Source organism: Hyperolius riggenbachi, chromosome 7 (genome assembly GCF_040937935.1).
Source record: "Hyperolius riggenbachi isolate aHypRig1 chromosome 7, aHypRig1.pri, whole genome shotgun sequence".
In the NCBI taxonomy this organism is placed as follows: domain Eukaryota; kingdom Metazoa; phylum Chordata; class Amphibia; order Anura; family Hyperoliidae; genus Hyperolius; species Hyperolius riggenbachi.
This window is the reverse complement of record NC_090652.1, coordinates 152868554-152890314: the sequence shown is the minus strand read 5'-3', so window position 1 is coordinate 152890314 and position 21761 is coordinate 152868554. Positions and strand designations below refer to the sequence as shown.

Sequence of the window (21761 nt, the reverse complement as noted above, 5' to 3'; positions counted from 1 at the left end):
GACGACTCCTTGTCTTGCTTTGATCCGAATTCTAGTGTTTGTAGCAAGATAATAGATTGCATGCACGATTGGCTGCAGACCTATTTTAGAATCGGGTGCATTTCAGCACTGCCTTGTAATGTTTACACTTCAGGCCGGTTTTACACCTGGCCCTTGTGTTTGAGATGCGATGCGCCACCCCATCACATCACACCGCAGCGTAACACACTACAGTCATATGACCATGCAGCTGAGAGACGATTGTTTCGTGAGTAACAAAATATACAGTATTTTACAAGACAAAGAGAGCCCTGCCCTTGCATGCTTACAATCTAAAGGAATAGGGAGGAAACACTGGGGGATCAGAAGGTTCATGTCCAGGGTTGTTGTGTCTGTAAGCTTTTTTCAGCTCGGCTTGTGCAAAGGCAGAACGTGGAATCTTCTAGGTCAGATTGTACATTTGTCTGAAAAATACTGATTTTATTTTAATGCTATGTACGTCAGGCTGCATAAGCATAAGTTAAGTTTGAGAGGAAAGTAAAGAAGCAAAAAAGAACCCAGCAACCCTGCAACTTCCTTTGTGCGGCAATGTACCAAATAAGATTCAGGTAAACTGGGGAATGGTAATTTTTCAAACAAGAAAAGTAATAATGATTTTTAACTTTTGGATTGCCTGGTTAGCATCCTTATTACTTGTTTACCAGATAAAAATAAAGAATTGATTCTTGATTTTATGCCCAACAGTTACACTTGAAACGAGAGGGATATGGAGGCTGCCATATTTCATTTTAAGCAATACCAGTTGCCTAGCAGCCCTGCCGATCCTCTGCCTCTAATACTTTTAGCCATAGACCCTGAGCAAGCATGCAGCAGATCAGGTATTTCTGGCATTATTGTCAGATCTCATAAGATTAGCTGCATGCTTGTTTCTGGTGTTATTGAGACACTACTGCAGCCAAACAGATCAGCAGGACTCACAATGCAAGCTCGGAGGCTGCGCACAAATGTTCACTGCAATCAAGTCTCTATTAGGTACAATCCTGTAAAGGAAACAGTAGAACGCTGTTGATCCAATACACAGACAATCCAGTGCTTTTTCCTAAGTTGCAGGCTTGTTCTTGCCAATGATCACCTTCAGCGAGTAAACACCACCACCACACCCCTCACAGTGGGCACTCACCGCAATAATATGACCCTCTATTAGGTGGGTCTTCAGCGCTTATGGGGTCATCAGGCCGCCCCCTGCCACTCAGGAACTTTATCCACTCAATGAGACTTGTACAGGAACATATACACTTCTAGAACATGAACAGAGCTCTCATAGCGTAATACTGTAAAAACAAATTTATTCTAAAAGAAATGCGCACTTACAAACATGAGGCTTGGTGTTGGGCACAGAGTTTTAATGGGCTCTACCCCAATCGTAGGCCGCCGGATCGGCTTGTTGCGCTGACTAGGTCCGCTTCCAGTGGCTCTCCACCTCGCCCCTCTGATGTCTGTAAGCTTGCTAAAAATATGGTCGCATGAGCTTGACCGGTTTCGTCGCCTAGGCGACTCCTCAGAAGTTCTCTACTCCCGCATATTTCCTGTCAGATATCTCTCTAATTTCATTGCTCACCAGTTTCTTAAAGGCTCCAATAGCATGGAAGCCTGTCTCTTGCGGGTTAAAGATAGAGTTGTTTTTGAGGGAGGTATGTTTGTAGTTAGTAGGCGTGTTCAAATTATTTGCCCTATTGTTGGATCCCTCTCTCTTGCTAAAATACTTTTTAAGGTTTAACTTCCTGGTAAATCTTTCCAAGTCTATATATGTTGTAAATTTGTCCATCCCTTTTTTGGGGGCAAATTTCAGGCCTTCATCCAATATTTTTAGTTCTTTATTGGTTAAATTGACTCCACTGAGATTAAATATTCCTTCCCCTTTTACTTTCTTCTTTTTTTGGCACTCCCTTCTCCCTCCTCTTGTCCCCCTTCTGCGCCTCTTTTCCCTATTGGATAATTGGGTTCCTCCTCCCAGTCTGTTTGGTTGTAGATTCTGTCCCCCCCCAAAAAATGTTCAAAACTACTTTCCTGATTTATTGGATCATATCGGTTACTCAATGGTATATTAAAGTTCAGTCCTTGTTCCTGATGTGGGTTTCTATTAGGGGGTGGGTATTGCCCTGGTCTCCCCACTGGGTATCCCCCTCTCCCCCTAGATGACGGTCTCCAATTGGGTCTTCCCCTTGGTTGCCCTATGGGCGGGGGGCCTCCAATGTATGGTCTAAAGGGTTCTCTTGGGGCCAGATATCCTCTCCCCCCTCTTCCTCCCCCCTGTGCACCCCTACCCCTCGGGGGCATGCAATGAGAAGGCTGACCACAAGAGGGCCCAGAATAGAGATAGGCGTGCGTCATGCGAGCTACGCGTGCGCAGCCGTAACTCAAGTGGCCCATCAGTCGCATGCGTCATACGCATTACGCATGCGTGGCGGTATGGTAATCCAAATGACGTCGCGTAAGGGGAGGAGGATGAGGAGCCGCGTTCCTATGGCAACCCGAGTCCGGAACTAGATTCCGGGCATACGGGAAAGCCATTGGGTGACATTTTTGGCACTTAGCACTTCCGGGGGAGAGGGAGGGGAGGGAGGGAGGAAACTGGATCCGGAGTATAGGTATAAAAACAACATGGCATCTAGGCCGCATATGCTTCTGAGGAGTCGCCTAGGCGACAAAACCGGTCAAGCTCATGCGACCATATTTTTAGCAAGCTTACAGACATCAGAGGGGCGAGGTGGAGAGCCACTGGAAGCGGACCTAGTCAGCGCAACAAGCCGATCCGGCGGCCTACGATTGGGGTAGAGCCCATTAAAACTCTGTGCCCAACACCAAGCCTCATGTTTGTAAGTGCACATTTCTTTTAGAATAAATTTGTTTTTACAGTATTACGCTATGAGAGCTCTGTTCATGTTCTAGAAGTGTATATGTTCCTGTACAAGTCTCATTGAGTGGATAAAGTTCCTGAGTGGCAGGGGGCGGCCTGATGACCCCATAAGCGCTGAAGACCCACCTAATAGAGGGTCATATTATTGCGGTGAGTGCCCACTGTGAGGGGTGTGGTGGTGGTGTTTACTCGCTGAAGGTGATCATTGGCAAGAACAAGCCTGCAACTTAGGAAAAAGCACTGGATTGTCTGTGTATTGGATCAACAGCGTTCTACTGTTTCCTTTACAGGATTGTACCTACTTGATTGCAGTGAACATTTGTGCGCAGCCTCCGAGCTTGCATTGTGATTTATCCATTTAATAGGGCAGCGCACCACTGCTGCCACCCATATTTAATATTTATCAGCGCGGTTTCTTTGTATTTGAGATCAGCAGGACTGGCAGACGACTGGCATTGTTTAAAAGGAAATGTACTCTATATGGTAGCCTCCATAGTCTCACTTCAATTGTCCTTTAAGGAGAGGTGGATGTGTTTTAGAATTGAATTCCAGAGGAGGGAAGAGGCTTGTGAGAACTCCTGTATAAGTAAGTGTGTGGGTAGAGTGGATTCTAGAGGAGGCAAGCAGGTCATGCACAGAACAGGGGTTGTGAATGGGATAGTACTTGGAGACTAGTGAGGTATAAGGGGGAGGAGAAATAGCTTTTTGAGTAGCAGTGCACTTTTTGGTCAATGATTTGATGACTGCTCTTTGTTTCTGCTTTCTCTCCATTGTTCTGCAACACTTAGAAATGCAGGCTTAACGGTAGTTATACAGTAGATGCTACTGTATCTAGTTATGTAAAATCATCATATTTAGGAAATCGTTATGGTGAGATATATATCATCATCCCAGAGTAAATGTGACGACATTTCTCATAGATTTTTCAAGTTTGTCACCTGTTAAGCAGTATAGTACTACAGTATTCAGCAGCTACCATACAGTATATACAAACTTCTTGTATGTGCATATTCACCTGGAACATTTCTGCTGAGCCATGGACTGCATGGTGTCATGTTAGAGCTCGCTAAATAGGCTGCTTGAAATTTGTATATAATGAAGTTGCTATGCAAAAAGTTTTTTATTCATTAATATGCAACAAATGCTCATTTTTGTAAGATTTATTTATTTATTTATTTATTTTTTGCATCTTCTAGACCTATGTTGTGCAACTGGATTCCACTCTGCCTAAATCCCAGTATGACTACACCTTGCCTCAGATCTCCTTCAACACACATGGATACCACAAACACATCACTTTGACATTTAATCCTACGGTCAGTTGAATGCTGTTATGATGGAAACTTCATATATGTTGGCCTCCTCTAGACTAGAAGATATTATTTATTGAACTGAACAGATGAGGAATGCATGTCGATGTGACAAGTGACAAATAGTTGTACAAAATATCCAGATTTATCTCACTCGAAGAAGTAAACCTTATCGGTTGCAAAATATCATTTTTTTTCTTGGTTCACTTTTCATAAGTTAACTTTTTGTTTTATAATTTTATTATGTAATTTGGAAAAGATAAAAAGCGAGAGTAAAGTAAAGCTGCCACTGAGAGGATTTTAACCACCTTACTACCGCCTAACTCCAATCGGCGGCCGCAATGTGGCTCCCCCACTATCACCTAACGCCAATTGACGTCAAGTCCTGGGGGCGGATATTAGCAGGGAACGCTTGCGCTCATGCACCATCATTCCCTGCCGAGACACGATAAGGACACTAGATTTAAATATAAAATAAAACTGGGATATCTTAAAAAAAAAAGTAATTTTTAGGAGGAGGATAGATACGTTTTTCTCATCAGTTTATTTTCACCTTGGATGTCCTTTAACTAGTTCTGCCTAACTCAATGAATATATTGGTCCAGAAAGCACCGCTGAGAGGCAATCTGGACGAACATATTTGTCCAGCGGTATAGCGGCGGTTGCACGCTTGTTTCCGTTAGGTGTGCGCTTGTTCCTCGCCTCTATTACAGGGGATTAATTGCGGTAGGGGAAGAGTGTTCCTCTAAGGCAAACTATCACCTGTGAATGAATCAACACGCCTCCAATCAGGAGGCATCTTGATTCATGAAAACAGCAGTCGCAAAATGTAAAAAAAAAAAGTACTTCCTAGTAACTTCCAGGGGTGCTTAGTGCCACCCAGTGGCCAAAAAGTAAAATTAAAGAGGGGGGGGGGGGACCCACATTACACATTTACTACAGCTTGATTACCCCCCCCCCCCACACACACACCCTCCCCTGTAGTTTAAAAGGAAAAAAAAACGTTTTTAACACACGTAAAGGGTTACCTTAGGGACTAAACTTTTTTTTAATATGTATGTTGTGAGTGTATTTTACTGTTATCTTTTGCTTATATGAGCTTGCAATTAGCTATAAACACAAAACAGAAAAAATGAACCTTTATTTTCAAATAAAATATTGGCGCCATACATTGTACTAGGAAAATATTTTAAATGTTGCAATAACAAGGACAAATGGACAAATAAAATGTGTGCATTTTATTCACAGTAAAACATATTTTGAAACTATAATGGCCGAAAACTGAGAAATAATGATTTTTTCCCCATTTTTTTCGTATTATTCCTGTTAAAATGCATTTAGAATAAAATAACTATTAGCAAAATGTACCACCGAAAGAAAGCCTAATTGGAGGCGAAAAAAACAAGATATAGATAATTTTCTTGTGATAAGTAATAATAAAGTTATTGGCGATATAATGAAAGGAGCACTGACGGGAAAATTGCTTCTGTCCTAGAGGTGAAAACACCTGCGAGCTGAAGTGGTTAAGAAATACCAGTTGCTTGGCAGTCCTACTGATCCTCTGCCGCTGATACTTTTAGCCGTAGACCCTGAACAAGCATGCAGCTTATCAGGTGTTTTCGACATTATTGTCAGACCTGACAAGATTAGCTGCATGCTTTTTTTTCTGGTGTGATTCATACACTACTGCAGCCAAATAGATCAGCAGGGCTGGTAGGCAACTGGTATTGTTTAAAAGGAGATAAATATGGCAGCCTCCATATTCATCTTATGTCAGTTGTCTATTAAAGCGGAATATAACCCTGCATTTCAACTTTACTCTAAAACATTATTTACAGTATATTATATGCAACCAGCAATTTTTTTTTACTAGACCAGCATTGGAAGGGTTACACAGGGCTTTAACCACTTCAGGATCACAGGTTTTCTTCCCTTAAAACCAAAACAACTTTTACATTTCAGCGCTCCTCCCATTCATTCACTGATAACTTTATTGCTACTCATCACATGTGAATGATCTATAGCTTGTTTTTTTCGCCACAAATTAGGCTTTTCAAGGGTGATATTTTATTTTAGTAATAATGTTATTCTCTATGCATTTTAAAGAGAAAAAAGAGAAAAAAATGAAGATACACTATTTCTATATTTCCAACCACTGTAGTTTTAAAATAGACAAAGATACCATAGATAAAACCAACACATTTTATCCGCCCACTTGTCCCGGTTATCACAACATTTAAATAATGTTCCTAGTACAATGTATGGCGACAATATATTATTTGGAAATAAAGGCACATTTTTTCAGTTTTCTGTTTTCTGTTTTTTCATTGTCATCTATCAGTAATTAAAAGCCCTTATCTGTAAAAGTAACAGTAATATACCATCATGGCATACATATTTAAAAAGCTGAGTGACTAAGGTAGTTATTTATGTATTGTATTTTCAATTATGTCACTTGTGGTTTTTTTTACAAGCGTTTTATTTTGGTGCCGAGTATATGAAAATAACAATTTTATTGCTTTTCATTCAGTTTCTTGCTAAAGAAAATTCACATGACATAGGTTTCAGTTGTCAAATATCCCAAATTATATTCTCTCGCTTGTCACGGTTAAAATGATACCCTATATACATCATCAGATAGCTTCTTGGGCACACCGCACACTGATAACCACAAGTAGCACCATTGGATTTTTGAAGGCCATTTTTTGCAACAAAAGTAATAGTCATTCTTTCTTGGAAAAGCCCCTGGTGTCTCAGAACATTCAGTACAGGTCATAAACCAAACCATTCTGAAAACTAGAGACCTAGGCCTACTCAGATAAACATATTTTGTAACATTTGGATTAATGCCCTTTTGCTGAAATTGTACCAGAAGTTTGAAAACAGCATTTTTTTACAGTTTTCTTCAGTTTGGCGAGAAAAAAAAATCACATGACATAGACTTCAACAATACTACATCCCAAATTATATTCTCTCGCTTGTCACGGTTAAAATGATACCCTATATACATCATCAGATAGCTTCTTGGGCACACCACACACTGATAACCACAAGTAGCACCATTGGATTTTTCAAGGCCATTTTTTGCAACAAAAGTAATACAGTAATTCTTTCTTGGCAAAGCCCCTGGTGTCTCAGAACATTCAGTACAGGTCATAAACCAAACCATTCTGAAAACTAGAGACCTAGGCCTACTCAGATAAACATATTTTGTAACATTTGGATTCATGCCTTTTTGCTGAAATTGTACCAGAAGTTTGAAAATAGCATTTTTTTACAGTTTTCTTCAGTTTGGCGAGAAAAAAAAATCACATGACATAGACTTCAACAATACTACATCCCAAATTATATTCTCTCGCTTGTCACGGTTAAAATGATACCCTATATACATCATCAGATAGCTTCTTGGGCACACCGCACACTGATAACCACAAGTAGCACCATTGGATTTTTCAAGGCCATTTTTTGCAACAAAAGTAATACAGTCATTCTTTCTTGGCAAAGCCCCTGGTGTCTCAGAACATTCAGTACAGGTCATAAACCAAACCATTCTGAAAACTAGAGACCTAGGCCTACTCAGATAAACATATTTTGTAACATTTGGATTCATGCCCTTTTGCTGAAATTGTACCAGAAGTTTGAAAATAGCATTTTTTTACAGTTTTCTTCAGTTTGGCGAGAAAAAAAAATCACATGACATAGACTTCAACAATACTACATCCCAAATTATATTCTCTCGCTTGTCACGGTTAAAATGATACCCTATATACATCATCAGATAGCTTCTTGGGCACACCGCACACTGATAACCACAAGTAGCACCAACAGCTTTTTCAAGGCCAATTTTCTCCCCAAAGTGTCATTCTTTTTTTAAGTCCAGTACACACTTTCAATTAAGATTGGCCAATCACTGACCAATTGTACCACCTTACCATGTAGTATGAGAGTCAACAAATATTGAATAGTATGAGCAGATTGTGCAGGTAAACGCTCATACTGTAGTATGAGGGTTTACCTACACAATCTGCTCATATTATTCAAGATTCAATAGTAAAATTGATCAGTGATTGGCCAATCATACTTGAAAGTGTGTACAAGGCTTTAGCAAAGTATACTGAGGGCTTCACAATGTCTTTAAACATACACAAATTGGTACTCACCATTGTAGAAGCTGTAGAAAGGTGGAAGTCAGGAGGTCCGAAGGTGTCCGGCAGCCATGCCAAGGGTCAGAGTTTGGTAGATCAGCCATGCCAGAGGTCAGAGGGTAATTCGGCAGCCATGCCAGAGTTCAGAGGGTGGTCGTTAGTTATGCCAGGGGTCGAATTCCATAGAGTGGTTGTCAGCCATGCCAGAGGTCAGATCCGGAGAGTCAAATACAGTTCAATTATACCATTAAAAAAAAGGGCAGTGAAAGGGTAAAAAAAAAAAAAAAAAAAAAAAACTAATAATGAAGGACTGTATGATAGGTCTCAAAGCAGGGATTAAGGCATAGTGCTGCTTTGGACGGACATTTCGGACAATGATATCGTGTGTCCCTTCGAACGTGATTTTTCCTGCAAACTCTGCACCTTTTTGGGGGGTATGGTTTTGATGCAGTTGGGGGGAGTGGGGCAGGAAAATGATTTCCCTCAAATCTGGCAACATTTTCTGCACGAAGTTGGTCTGGGTTTGGGGCAGGTTGTCCAGATTCAAAAAGGAGACATGTAATTATTGCCAGCTGGAACTTTAAAAAAGAGTCCCTGTTACCTGATTTTTTGTACAGGACAAAGGCGTTTTGGAGGCACATCTGGAAAAAATATAGAGCCACTTTTTTGTACCAGATCTTCCTCTTCCTGTTGAGCCTGTATGGTGCCAAAACCTGGTCGGACAAGTCCACTGCCCCCATGAACTTGGTGTACTCAGCGATGGCCAGTGGTTTTACTACTTCCCGACTACGAGTCCTCACAGTTGTTGTTGCCTCGGTGTGGATGGTGGTGAGGGCTAAGACATCGCGCTTATCTCTAAATTTTAAAGCGAGCAGCTCGTTGCTCCGTTGGCTGCAGGTCTCCCCCCTCTTCAGTTTTTTATGAACGACCTCTGATGGCAGGCCTTTGCGATTTGCCCTGACAGTTCCGCAGGCTGGAGTCTGGACTGAAAATAAATGTTTGAACAGTGGAACACTCGTGTAAAAATTGTCCACGTAAAGGTGGTAACCCTGGTGGAGTAGAGGGTTGAGGAGGTCCAGTACTATCCTCTCTGTTGTACCCATGTAGGGAGGGCATCCAGGAGGCTGTATTAAGCTGTCCTTCCCTTCATAAACTTTTAGTGAATAGATATAGCCACTCCCACTTTCGCACAACTTGTACAGTTTTATCCCATACCGTGACCTTTTGTTGGGTATATATTGTTTGATTGCCAGCCTCCCATGGAAAGGGATTAAGGACTCATCGATGGCTATTCTTTGCTCTGGCATGTATTTTTCTGCAAAAGTTCTATTTAAATGGTCGATGAAGGGCCTCAATTTAAATAGTCGGTCATGGGCTGGGTCGTCAGGTGGGAGGTGGTCTGCATTATTGCTAAAATGCAAGCAGGTTAGCAGCATTTGGTAGCGGCGTCTGGACATTCTGGACGAATAAATTGGGATGCAGAGGATTGGATTTTTTGTCCAGTACAGTTGCTGTTCAGGTAATGGAGAAAGGGCCATATCGAAAGTCAATCCCAAAAAAACTTTCAAATCACGGGTAGTTGCAGGGGTCCAGTGGGAAGCTAACACACAGGTGGGATGGTCTGCTATGCGTTGCTGGGCATAGATATTGCTCTGATCGCAGACATACTGCAGGAAGCTCTCTGGCAAAAAAAGTTCAAAAAAGTCAATGGGCTGCATGTTGCTGGTGTCCACTAATAGGCCACTCCTGGCTGTGAAGGGAGGGAGGTTAGGGGTCTCCATATTAGATGCTGACCATTGTGGGTCCCTTAGATCATAGGGTAGTGGTTCCCTCTGTGGTACCCTTGCTGGCATGCTCTGCCTTGGCCTGGCAGCCCTCTGACCTCTTGGGATGGCATTGCTGGAGGTAGCTATAGGTGACCCTCCTTCAGAAGCAGTGTCAGTGTCACTAATGCCCCTTGCCTGCTCCGCGCTCCTAGATGGCTGAGCTATGGATGGCCCAGCAGACTCAGAATCGCTGTCCGTTGAGTCGCTTTCTGACTCGGACGGCAGCCAATCAATATCTGTGGACTCCAAATCATCCTCAAATTCGCTGCTGCTGTGACTGTCACTGTCACGCTCCAGAATGGCGAACGCCTCTTGCAAAGAATACATTCTCTTTGCCATCTTTATAGAAAATGTATATAGGATATACACTATAATTGTATAGAGGCAAATTGTAAAAAAAAAAAAAAGAGAGAGAGAGAAAAAAAAGAGTCCACAAAAATACAGCAGAAATAATATTCTATAAAAAAAAGCAAGGGAGGCTAGGATTAGATCAGGGTTGATCAGGGTGATCAGGGTGATCAGGGTTGATCAGGGTTGATCAGGGTTGATCAGGGGTATATAGTCCTGGTATATTTATTTATCAGTCCTGGTATATTTATAAAATCCTCTAGGTGGCAGTCAGAATACAAGAAAAGAAGATCCAGTTACCTTGTAATCCTCTCAGGAGTGATTACAAGGTAACTGTATCTTCTCAAGTGCTGGCAACATTGTTTGTAAACCTCACAAATGAATGAGCACTGCTATTGGCTTATAGCAGTGCTCATTCATGGTTACAGGCATCTGATTGGTGATGGGAGTAATTACTCCCATTCATCAATCCCACCCAGAAATAAATGAAGCTGGTGCACGTGCACGTGCACGCACGGGGGCGCGCACCCGCGGGCGGGAGCGCGGGAGCGCGCGGGAGCGGGGGCGCGCGCGTGCACGCGCGCGATCGCGCCCGCACAGCACAATAGCGGCAGGGGCGTTTATAAACGCCCCTGATCCGCTAATTAAGTCAATAGGGGCGTAGTTAAGCGTCTGGGAAATCCGAAAGTGGTTAAAGTTCCTTTAGATTTCTGCAGACGCATCAGAAGCTGAAATAGATACATTTTGTTTACATAATGTATCTAAGTCTTGAATGTGACTCATCTCTCTCACTAAGGCCTCGTTCAGACTATACGCGCTGCCGTGCGCATTTTGGCAGCGCGTATAGTGTGCGACACGCAAGAACGGTAGAAGGGCATAGACAGCCCTTCTACCGTTCCCATCATATGCGCTGCGTGGCAGCGCGATTGCGCTATCGCGTACTGCACGCATTTTTGGGAATCGCAGCGCAGATCCCATTCATTGTAATGAATGGGATCTGCAGCGCAGCGCATAGGAGCGCAGATGGCGTGCGATTGGACGCGTTGCGTTCCGATCGCACAGCCATCTGCGCTAAATGATGTGAACGAGGCCTGAGAAGGAGCTTGGAGGACAGCCAAAGAGTGTGTAACTGTTTATCAATAGATACATGTAACTATATAGAATGTATCTATCTGAACTTCTGCATATCTCTCCAGGACCTTTAAACCTCTGTGTTTAACCCTTCCAATGCTGGTCTAGTAAAAAAAAAATGCTTTTTGCATATAATATGCTGTAAATAATATTTTAGAGCAAAGTTGAAATGCAGGGTTATATTCCGCTTTAAGTAACCTTGACGTAAACTTGTACGATATAAACTTATCATACGACCATAAGCTGCTTTTTTTAGACGTACCTTTTAGTGAAACTTTTGTATCTAAATTTTCAGCAGTTTCAGAAAGTGGAACTTGGGGTAACATAGATTGCTTTTCTGAGCTTCCCTGTTGCTAGCAAAGCCATCCATAATATTAAATTGTCAATGCGGAGGCTTGTAAGGTGAGCTGGGACAGACTTTCTCCTGTTACCCTTAGCAACAATAGCACTCCTGTGTTCATCACTAAAACAACGAATCAATCTGTCATATACTTTGTCATATTCTTAGTTTGTTTTTCAGGTTTACCTTTGGGCCATTTTAAAACTAATCTATTTATTTCAACAGTCATCTTGCTGAAAGGTTATCAGAACTCACTTGTTTCTATAGGTCACCAAACCAGGCACAAAAAATAAAAGTAAGAAGCCCTCCATTGGCTTCAAAAACAATTGTTCATGGGAAGAAAAATCAGCACAATGCATAGTACAGGCCTCCTTGTCCTTCAACCGATGTACAGATCAACAACAACTCAGTATTATACATAAACCACTCCCAGAAAGTGATGTCAGACCCTAATTAAAGTGTTCACACCTGAGAGAGTGATGACGTTTTAGGAGGTCCGTAACATGTAGTATGCCATTTTTTCCTGCCAGTAAACAAATCATTTAAAGCCAGGGTTTTTGATTTTTTTTTTAAGGACACCTAAAGTGAGAGTGATATGGAGGCTGCCATTTTTTTTTTACATTTAAACAATGCAAATTGGCTGTCCTACTGATCCTCTGCCTCTAATACTTCTAGCCATAGTCCCTGAACAAGCATGCAGATCAGATGTTTCTCACTGAAGTTGGAGTGGGCTTGACACATGCTTGTTTCAGGTGTGTAATTCAGACACTACCAATACAAGAATAATCTGCAGGATGCCAGGCAACTGGTATTAGCAGGAAATAAATATGGCAGCCTCTATATTCCTCTCAGTTCAGGTGCCCTTTACCGGTCTACTCTTCTCGGCTGTCTGTGAAACAATTTGTTTTTTAAGTTTAGGTTATAGGATCACTATTACAAAAATCGTGATATTTAAAGTACATGTAATTACATACAAATAAGAAGTACATTTCTCCCAAAGTAAAATGTGCAATAAATTACTTTTATCATGTGTTGCTGTGACTTACAATAGTTGGTAGAATTCTGACAGAACCGACAGGTTTTGGACCAGCTCATCTCCTTATGGGGGTTTCTCAGGGTTTTCTTTATTTTCAAAAGCACTTAGTGAATGGCAGTTGTTCTGTCCAACTGCCAAAGTGTGCAGAGGGGCAGGCTAGCATATTTGTTTAAATCCTTCTCAGGGAGTGTCTTTATAAAGTATAGAGGCCATGCTGAGAAACCCCCATGAAGAGTTGGGCTAGTAGTCCAAATCCTGTTGGTTCTGTCAGATTTCTACTACCTACTGTAAGTGACCGCACGTAGGAGAAAAGTCATTTATAGCACATTTTGCTCTGGGAGAAATGTACTTATTGGTATATGTTTTCATGTACTTTCAATTTACAATTGGCATGATAGTGGCCCTTTAAGTTTTTTAAGTTTGCTTTAGTTAGATTAGTTTTATTTTACTTTCTACGTCCTAGTTCCCCAACCCTGTCCTCAAGGCCCACCAACGGTACATGTTTTGCAGAAAACCACAAACATGCACAGGTGAGGGTAATTAGTGTCTCAGCAGAGCTGATTAACTACCTCTGGATTTCCGCAAAACATGCACTGTTGGGCCTTGAGGACAGGCTTGGGGAATTCTATGTGGTCATTCAAGAAGTCTCTGGGGACACTTGCTATATTTGGGAGAGTACAAGTTCTGTCATGCCATCCTCTACCTTCTGTTACTGCTAGATATTCCTGATTGCAGGGGTTAAGGGATATTCAGAGAGCTTTGAGTAGACACTTGATTTTCATATTGGTGAACAAAGTGTTCTTTTTAAATCCTGTATTAAATTATTTTCATTTCTGGGCTATCTTGTCATAATGTCTCATTTGTATTCACTTGTTACTGAAAAGCTGGCTTTAATTCTTATACTCTCCATATGTGTGTTTAATTTACAGAGAAAGTTACCAGAGCAGGATGTTGTTCAAGGCTCCTACCTTGCACTTCCATTGACCTTGCTTCTGTTATTAGCCGGTTACAATCACGATAAGGTAAATGTTTTATTCAAAGCCCTAGGTGCCAAACAGACAGAAGTGGTATGATCCACTGTGAGCAAAAACATGTTGCCAATATTCATACATTTGCATTATTTTCTGAATGTATAAAATAGGTCAAGATAGACGTCTGAACACAAAGTATGCACCTTTGATGTTGCTGTGTTAGAAATATTCAGCATAATTCTGGCAATATTCAGACAGCTCCCTATACCCTGAAAGTATCAGTTATTCAGAAACCGACTTCAGTAGCTTATTGGTGACCTCTGAGAAGGACGATGCTTCCTGCAGTCCAGTAGACCTTCAGCATTCTCTTTTCTTGATTAAAATGGAAAACCAGGTAGATAATAAACTAAAGAGGCAAATGCTCAATGTTCCTTTTCTAACATTTGTATGTTCTGATAACACTAATATATTTTTGATGATGGGATGACCAGAAATAAACATTTAAAAATATTAACTCTACAGCCAGTCAAGTAAGAATCTTGGTGATTACAAGGTTAAAATGCATCTGACGTCACATTTAAAACCCAGATGCTCTCCCAGTTGTACAAGTATAAGATGTCCCTCTTGTCAGGGGCCTTGTAACTTCTACTGTTGGAGCAACTGACTCCCATGCAGACTTTGAAACCAGGATCACACATTACCTTGATTCCACGTGACCAAATTCAGGGCAGGATTTTTTTTTTTTGCCTGGGCACCACACAGCATGCTGGGGATGAAAGGTTGTGCCTGCATTCAGCCAGGTACTGTCTGGCCATCTGTGAGATCTGAGGTTGTCAAAAGTCTGTAGCATGAGTATCTGCTACAGCTAGCTCCTTTTGATGTTAGCAGCCTACTGTGTAATGGTGAAGGAAGGGTTGGCTCTAAATATGAATTCTCATGCACCTTAAAGAGACACTGAAGCGAGAATAAATCTCGCTTCAGTGCTTATATTTAGCAGGGGCATGTGTGCCCCTGCTAAAACGCCGCTATCCCGCGGTTAAACAGGGGTCCCTTACCCCCCAAACCCACCCCTGCAAAATCTACGACCAACTTGGTCATAGATTTTGCTGCTGTTGAGGCAGGGCTAACGGCTGCAGCCCTGCCTCTTAGTGCCGTCTATCAGCGGCGCATCGCCGCCTCTCCCCCGCCCCTCTCAGCGAAGGAAGACTGAGAGGGGCGGGGGAGAGGCGGAGGTACGCGCTGGCAGACGCGCGTGAGGCAGGGCTGCGGCCATTAGCCATGCCTCAATGCGGAAGTGATCCCCCGCTGCACGGAGGGGATTTGGGAGGTAAGGGACCCCTGTTTAGCTGCGGGATAGCCTGCTGAATATAAGCACTGAAGCGAGATTTATTCTCGCTTCAGTGTCTCTTTAACCGAGTACCATTTGCCTTTGAAGGGGCACTTTGGCTAAAAATTGTAAAATTTAAAATATGTGCAAACATAAACAAATAAGCACACTTTTTTATAGTAAAATGAGCCATAAATTACGTTTCTCGTATGTTACTGTCACTTACAGTAGATAGTAGAAATATGACAGAAGTGACAGGTTTTGGACTAGCCCATCTCTTCATAGGGGATTCTCAGCAAGGCTTTTATACTTTATAAAGGTATTCCCTAAAAAGGATTTAAACAATGATGCTGGCCAGCTTCCCTGCTCGCTACTCAGATTTTTGGCAGTTGGACAGAGCAACTGCCATTCACTGAGTGCTTTTGAAAATAAATAAATCCCTGACCCTGAGAATCCCCTATGAAGAGATGGGCTAGTCCAAAATCTGTTGCTTCAGTCAGATTTCTACTACCTACTGTAAGTGACAGCAACATAGAAGAAAAGTAATTTATGGCTCATTTTACTCTGGAAAAAATGTACTTCTTATTTGTATGTTTGCACATATTTTAAATTTTACAATTTTTCGCCATAGTGCCCCTTTAAGAGATAAAAGGTCTGTTTTGTGTGGATGTTTAGCTTATAGCTTCAAAATAAGCAAATGTGGTTGTCTTGGATGAGATGGAATGAATTGTGACAACTCCTGGAATATTGCACCTTCCTGAGCCCATCGGATATAGCTTAAATACACTCCAGAAGTGATTTCTCATTACACACCTGACCTTTTGTATATTGTTGGTAATTGCCTAGAAGCCTGAATAATGACCACTGAGTTCCTTTGGTCTCTGATTGCGTAAGAAGTCTGGGATGCTAGTGGGATCTGCAGAGCCATCCTTCACGCTTTGTTAACTTGACGTGTGTAAACTGTTTGACGTGATAACTGGTTAGCATTGGTAAGGAATTGGGAATTGTTGTACAGCTAAGACCTGACTTTCACAGTGTGTTTTATTACCTTATATTGTAGCTATATTTAATAAACATACTCTACAGTACCTGGTTGTATTTGGTAATATAGCCTGGAGTAAATATACCCTTTTAGGTCAAATTTTACATGTTCTAGTTCGTTGTTCTAACGTTAAAATAAATGTGAACTGAAATCTCAAGTGCATGACTGGCGCCACTCAAATTCAAGGAACAGGATAATGCAGACGGTTGAACTTGATGGCCAAAACAGAATTCAAAGATACTATAATGTTTACATTTTCACTAAATAAATAAATGTTAATATTTATGTATGTAAAGCAAAAGTAACTGTAGGCATCCAAGGAGAATCTACCTTTTAGAATACTGAAGCTTCTGTGACCCCCCCCCACCCCCCCCCCCCCAGCTTGCATTGCTGCATCCACACCATGCATTACAACTGCTTAGTCTGTGGTAGTCAGGAGATTCAGAAAGAGGCCCCCAAATAGAATAGTTGTCCTTGGATGTGGAGGACAAATAAGCTATGGCAATGATGCTTTAGGCATTAGCTGCTGTACCTTTGTAGAGAAAGGGGAGGGGGTGAGGGCGGTATATTATATATTGTTGGCAGGACCAACTGATAATGACCCAATTTAGCTATGAATTGTTGCCACCAATGTAAAGACAATGGTGGCAACTGATGAATGTCACCACTATATAATTGTCATTCATGTTGTTGAACGAGCTCTTGCAACTCTGTGAAAATATAACTGCAAATTCTTGTAATTTATACTCTAATATAAACTGAGATGTTTTAAATGTATATTCTCCCCTACATCTGTTTATAAGGTCAATGCGGGTGATAGTGTTCCATGTGTATTGATATCAAAATCGTTCCCCAGAGTGTGCAGTGGAGAGATCCTTCTACCCCAATACTGTTTGTGCAGCCTTTGTTGTTTTTTATACGCCTGTAATGCTGTAAAGTCTGAAAAGAGCAGAAATCACATCTGGGCACATTTTCCCCTGCCTCACTCCTACCCACTCAGTGATACTACTCTTCATACACTGTAGAGTATTATTCAGCAAGGAATGCTGGTTATCCATCGTTACCTCTCCTATGTTTCATCACTGAGTCTCCAGCTGCCTACCTATGTGTTTATCTCCAGCTGGGTGCCAGCCGCATTGTGTTTTGGTTCTCTGTGGTGCTGCCATGTTTCAACCTTGCTGTAGCGTTCACTTTTATTGCCAGTATGAGGCTTAATATAGGAAGTGGAGATCAACAACCAGGTTTAACCTGGAGCACTTGCCCAGAAGACAGTGACCAGGATGTGGAGAAGAGAGAGAGACTCTGGGGCAGCGGGCTGCCCAGCAGTGGAATAGGGGAATGCAGCTATAAATACATGGTCACCAGAAGTCTCTACTACATAATAATCTCCAGAGGCTAGGTTAACCTCTTGTGGAACCATTGGGGAAGGAAGACGGTGCTAAGCTGTGCATTTTTTTTTTTAAAGTACTTTACAGTGAGATCAGCACTGGTTGCAGGACAGTCAGGGAACAAGGGGGGGGGGGGGGGGGGGGGGGGCCTAACTCTGTAGGTGCAAGGCAAGAGGGCTAACTCCTAAACGAGAATGCTGCCTAGCTCTAGATTTTTTTTATCTATTAGGTCTTTAACTAAAGCCCTATTTTAATGCGGCTGTTCTGTTTTGTTCTGTGATCACTGTGATTGGATCACAGTAATCACCTGGTATGGAGCTGATGAAACTGGCTCCTTACCGCTAGGAGGAAGCTCGTCTATCACATGACAGCCAAGTTTACTTCCTCCAGGAGCAGCGATCAGCTCAGGACCATGGTAAGCTGCGGTGTAGAACCTACACCGCATCAGAGTTAGAGAGCCGCAGATGCGACGTAGATTCTACTTGCCACAGCCCAGAAAAGGTTAAAAAAAATCACCTGTCTTACTGAATCATTTTCCTGTCTTCCCCTTTGCCAGTTGATTCCCCTGCTGCTGCAGCTGACAAGCCGTTTGCAAGGTGTGCGTGGACTTGGACAGACAGGAGCTGACAATGGCAACCCAGAGGACGCAAAGAGACTTCAAAAAAGACAAAAGACACGGAGGACGTAAAGAAAAACACAGTGGTGTGAAGTGACATCAAAGTCATGCTTTGGACCCTTGGGACATGTTATGGAAACTCTCTTCTCACTGAGAGATATTGCAGACTTCAAATACAGTTCCACATGATCCCATTTTTTTTTAAATGACAGTTTTGTACATTTTGTATGTATATAAACAGAATCTGGAGTTTAGTTTAGCTTGAAAAGTACCACTGTTTCTAATTTTCCACTGGAAGTAATTTATTTTTTAACACTTTTGAAAGACTTGATGACACTTAACCCTATCCAACTCTGAATTAATTTATCTCAAAGTATTCCCAAGGATGCTCCAATAAAAGTAGCATGATTTCCTTTTTAACCTGCAGTCTTTATTTTCCTAAAGTGTGCTGGAACTCTTGCTACAAAATCTATGCCTAAAGTTTCTCTCACAGTTCTGGTTCTACACACTCTATTTCTTTGCACAGATACAGTTCCTATCACTAGATGCTAATATTTCACCATCAGTATTTCTGTCAGTCTCTATGATGCAGACATAGCACTGTGGCTGATAATCTGACCTTGCTGTGTCCTCCTACTATTAACAAAATACTGTCAGAAGAGCTACAGAGGCAGCAATAACCCTTCAGTGTATGATTCAACAATCTGATGTTAAAGAGAAGCCGAGGTGGGATTTAAGAATGTTAGTAGGGCACAGAGGCTGGTTGTGCATATTATAACCAGCCTCTGTTACTGTACAGCACTCCCCCAGGCCCCCCTGTGCTCTGCTGTCCCTCATAATACAAAACGCTGTGCTAGCGACATGCAGGAGACAGCCCTGTCACTTAGTTGTCCCCTGGAGTGGCTCACAATCTGATCCCTCTCATAGACTGATGCCTATGGGAGGTGATCGTAATTAATGTATCTTGGGGTGGGAGGTGTAATAAATATTTGTTGGTTGCTATTGGCAACGACACTACACCTTCGTCAAAGGTGCAGGAGTTTATTTGTAAAACAAATATACAGATGTGTTCATCAGCAATCTTATATAACCTCTGCAAAGCAAGCGGTCTGTAGAATCGTATGCGTTCCATGCAGACATGATCTATCCCTAGGTCAGGCGGCTTTCTCTTTGTTACATCTATGCTAGTTGCATTCAGGCATATATACAGCATACAGTTACGGAAAGTTACAAGAAGGAAGTCAGCAGAAGTAGAGAGCAGTGCTCTCGGGAGCTCATGTTGACTATTTTATACTAACCTCTAAAGAGTTAAATGTGACATCATCCTGCAGGGATGATCTAGTACCCATCACATGCAATTGGCTGATAATAGCATGTGATGGATGACCCTATCTGCGCCTGCTCCTAGGGGACAAGCCAAATATGGCATTTTCTCCCTTATTACCCAGAAAGGAGGGAAAATGTTCTCAGGCTATCGTTTACCTTTAGGAAATATGAAAACATTCGATGTTTACAGTAAAGATGCCTGGCAGTCTGTACATCGTGGACAGATAAGCACTCTGACCTTGAGCTGACCTTGTGTGAGACCCAAGACCATGTTCCACAGTGCTTCTAGAAATGCTCCTTAAAGGGAGACTCTCTGCAAATCAAGTCTTTTAACTAAACTCCGTTAAAGTAACTGAGGCCTACGAATTCAAGCATATCATACTTAAATTCTAACAGGAGGGAGGAAAAAAGAAAATAGGTAATTTTATTAAAAAAAAAACATTTTTAAATGAATTTAAAAAAAATTGAAGCAGTAATCAGATACCACCAACAGAAAGCTCTATTGGTGGGAAGAAAAAGGAGTACAATTCATTTGGGTTCTAAGCTGTATGACTGCGCAATAAACGGTTAAAGCTGCACAGTGCTGAATTTAAAACAAATGGCCTGGTCACTAGGGGGGTGTAAACCTGTGGTCCTCAAAAGGGTAATTCTTTAATTTGTTTTAAATCCTCTCTCTGGGTCTAGATAGAGGGGAAACTAACAGAGGATTTCAGTGTGGCTAGGATTACGGCTCGATTTTAAGAACAAGTGACACCCATGCTAACCTATAAATAAAAAACACATAAGTAGATAAATACTAGTTCTATTTAAAGAACAGATGTATCGCACTGTCCACGTTATGATTCCTGTGAATTTGATAAAGGAAAAGCAGAGAATCCTATTCTAGACAGCTTCCATCTTGGTTACCTTTGAATGAAGCTAATCCTGACATCATTTCCTCCCTCACTCTTTTTTACCTCCTCTTGCTAATTGTGTATTTGTTACCCGCCCTCCTCCCAGAGTCTTCAGACACTCCAACTGAGGTCTATACTAGGAAGTGCACTGTCTTATGTCATTAGGATGGGGAAATAATGAGAAGAGGAGGAATATATTATAGATAAAAAGACCCCCAGCATGCAACTGTTTTGCCAGCTAATGACAATTAAAGGACCAGTGCTCCTAAGGTATGTGATAACGGCAGAAAAAGTTTTGAATACAGGATTAGCATCTTTATCACTTAATACACTCAAACCAGTTGCTGTTGAAATTTGATTTTTATGATAACAATCCTACTTTAAAGGGTTAGCTTTCTGTATGTACTTTAACCATTGATAAATTGTGGGTTTTACTAGAGGGTGGTCACAATCCCTTCTAGTATGCTTAATTCGTTTTACGTTCCAGGAAAAGTGATTGTTGGTGTCAATATTTGGCAGTGCCCATGGTTTAGTGTTTTTTCCCCACTATAAAGGTGCGTACACATGCATTACTAAATGCAACGACGGGTCCGCCGGACCCTCCCGCTGGGCGGTCTTTAGCTGACAGTATGCGCGTGTGTACGCGCTGTCAGCGGACTGATAAGGCTGTTTCTGAACGATCTGCTCAGCGAATGAGTAAATAAATGAATACTCGGATAGGATTTAAATATATCAGGTGAATTCATGCCAGCCCATTGTTTTTTCAGGGTTAGCTTGGAGTACTTCCCTCTGTTTTTTTTTCTTTTCTAAATAAACTCCTGATACAGCCTTATCCATATTTTACACCAGCCATGCGGCAAACTAATGGAAAGGCTCTGAAGTGTAAACAATATCTTGGGGTGGATCATCCTTTTAATAATTGAAAGTCTCCCGACCATATTGTAGAGGGGTTTTTTCCAGGACAAAAGCTTATCTTTACATTACTTTTGAAGACTTACAAAATTAGACGTATATAGACTTTTAAGTTTTGAGTATATTTTAATTCCAAGGTATTGAATTTGATGATATTCCAACTTATATGGAAACATTTTAGCTATATTTTGTCTAGTCTTTGGTTTACAATCGATATCTAGCAGAAAAGTTGAATATATATTCATATATATATA

At 41.5% G+C, this 21761-nt stretch overlaps 1 protein-coding gene across 1 annotated transcript in view; it reads left to right on the top strand.

The window, feature by feature from the left end:
* The window catches only part of LOC137524650 (BOS complex subunit NOMO1-like), a 157432-nt gene extending 138636 nt beyond the window's left edge, over positions 1-18796 (top strand). Inside the window, exons 29-31 of the mRNA XM_068244764.1 lie at positions 4093-4212; positions 13962-14054; positions 18317-18796. Of these exons, the coding sequence (XP_068100865.1) occupies positions 4093-4212; positions 13962-14054; positions 18317-18448 (345 nt within the window). The 3' untranslated portion in view covers positions 18449-18796. The remainder of the gene's footprint in view (positions 1-4092; positions 4213-13961; positions 14055-18316) is intronic.
* The last annotated feature ends 2965 nt before the right edge of the window (positions 18797-21761 follow it).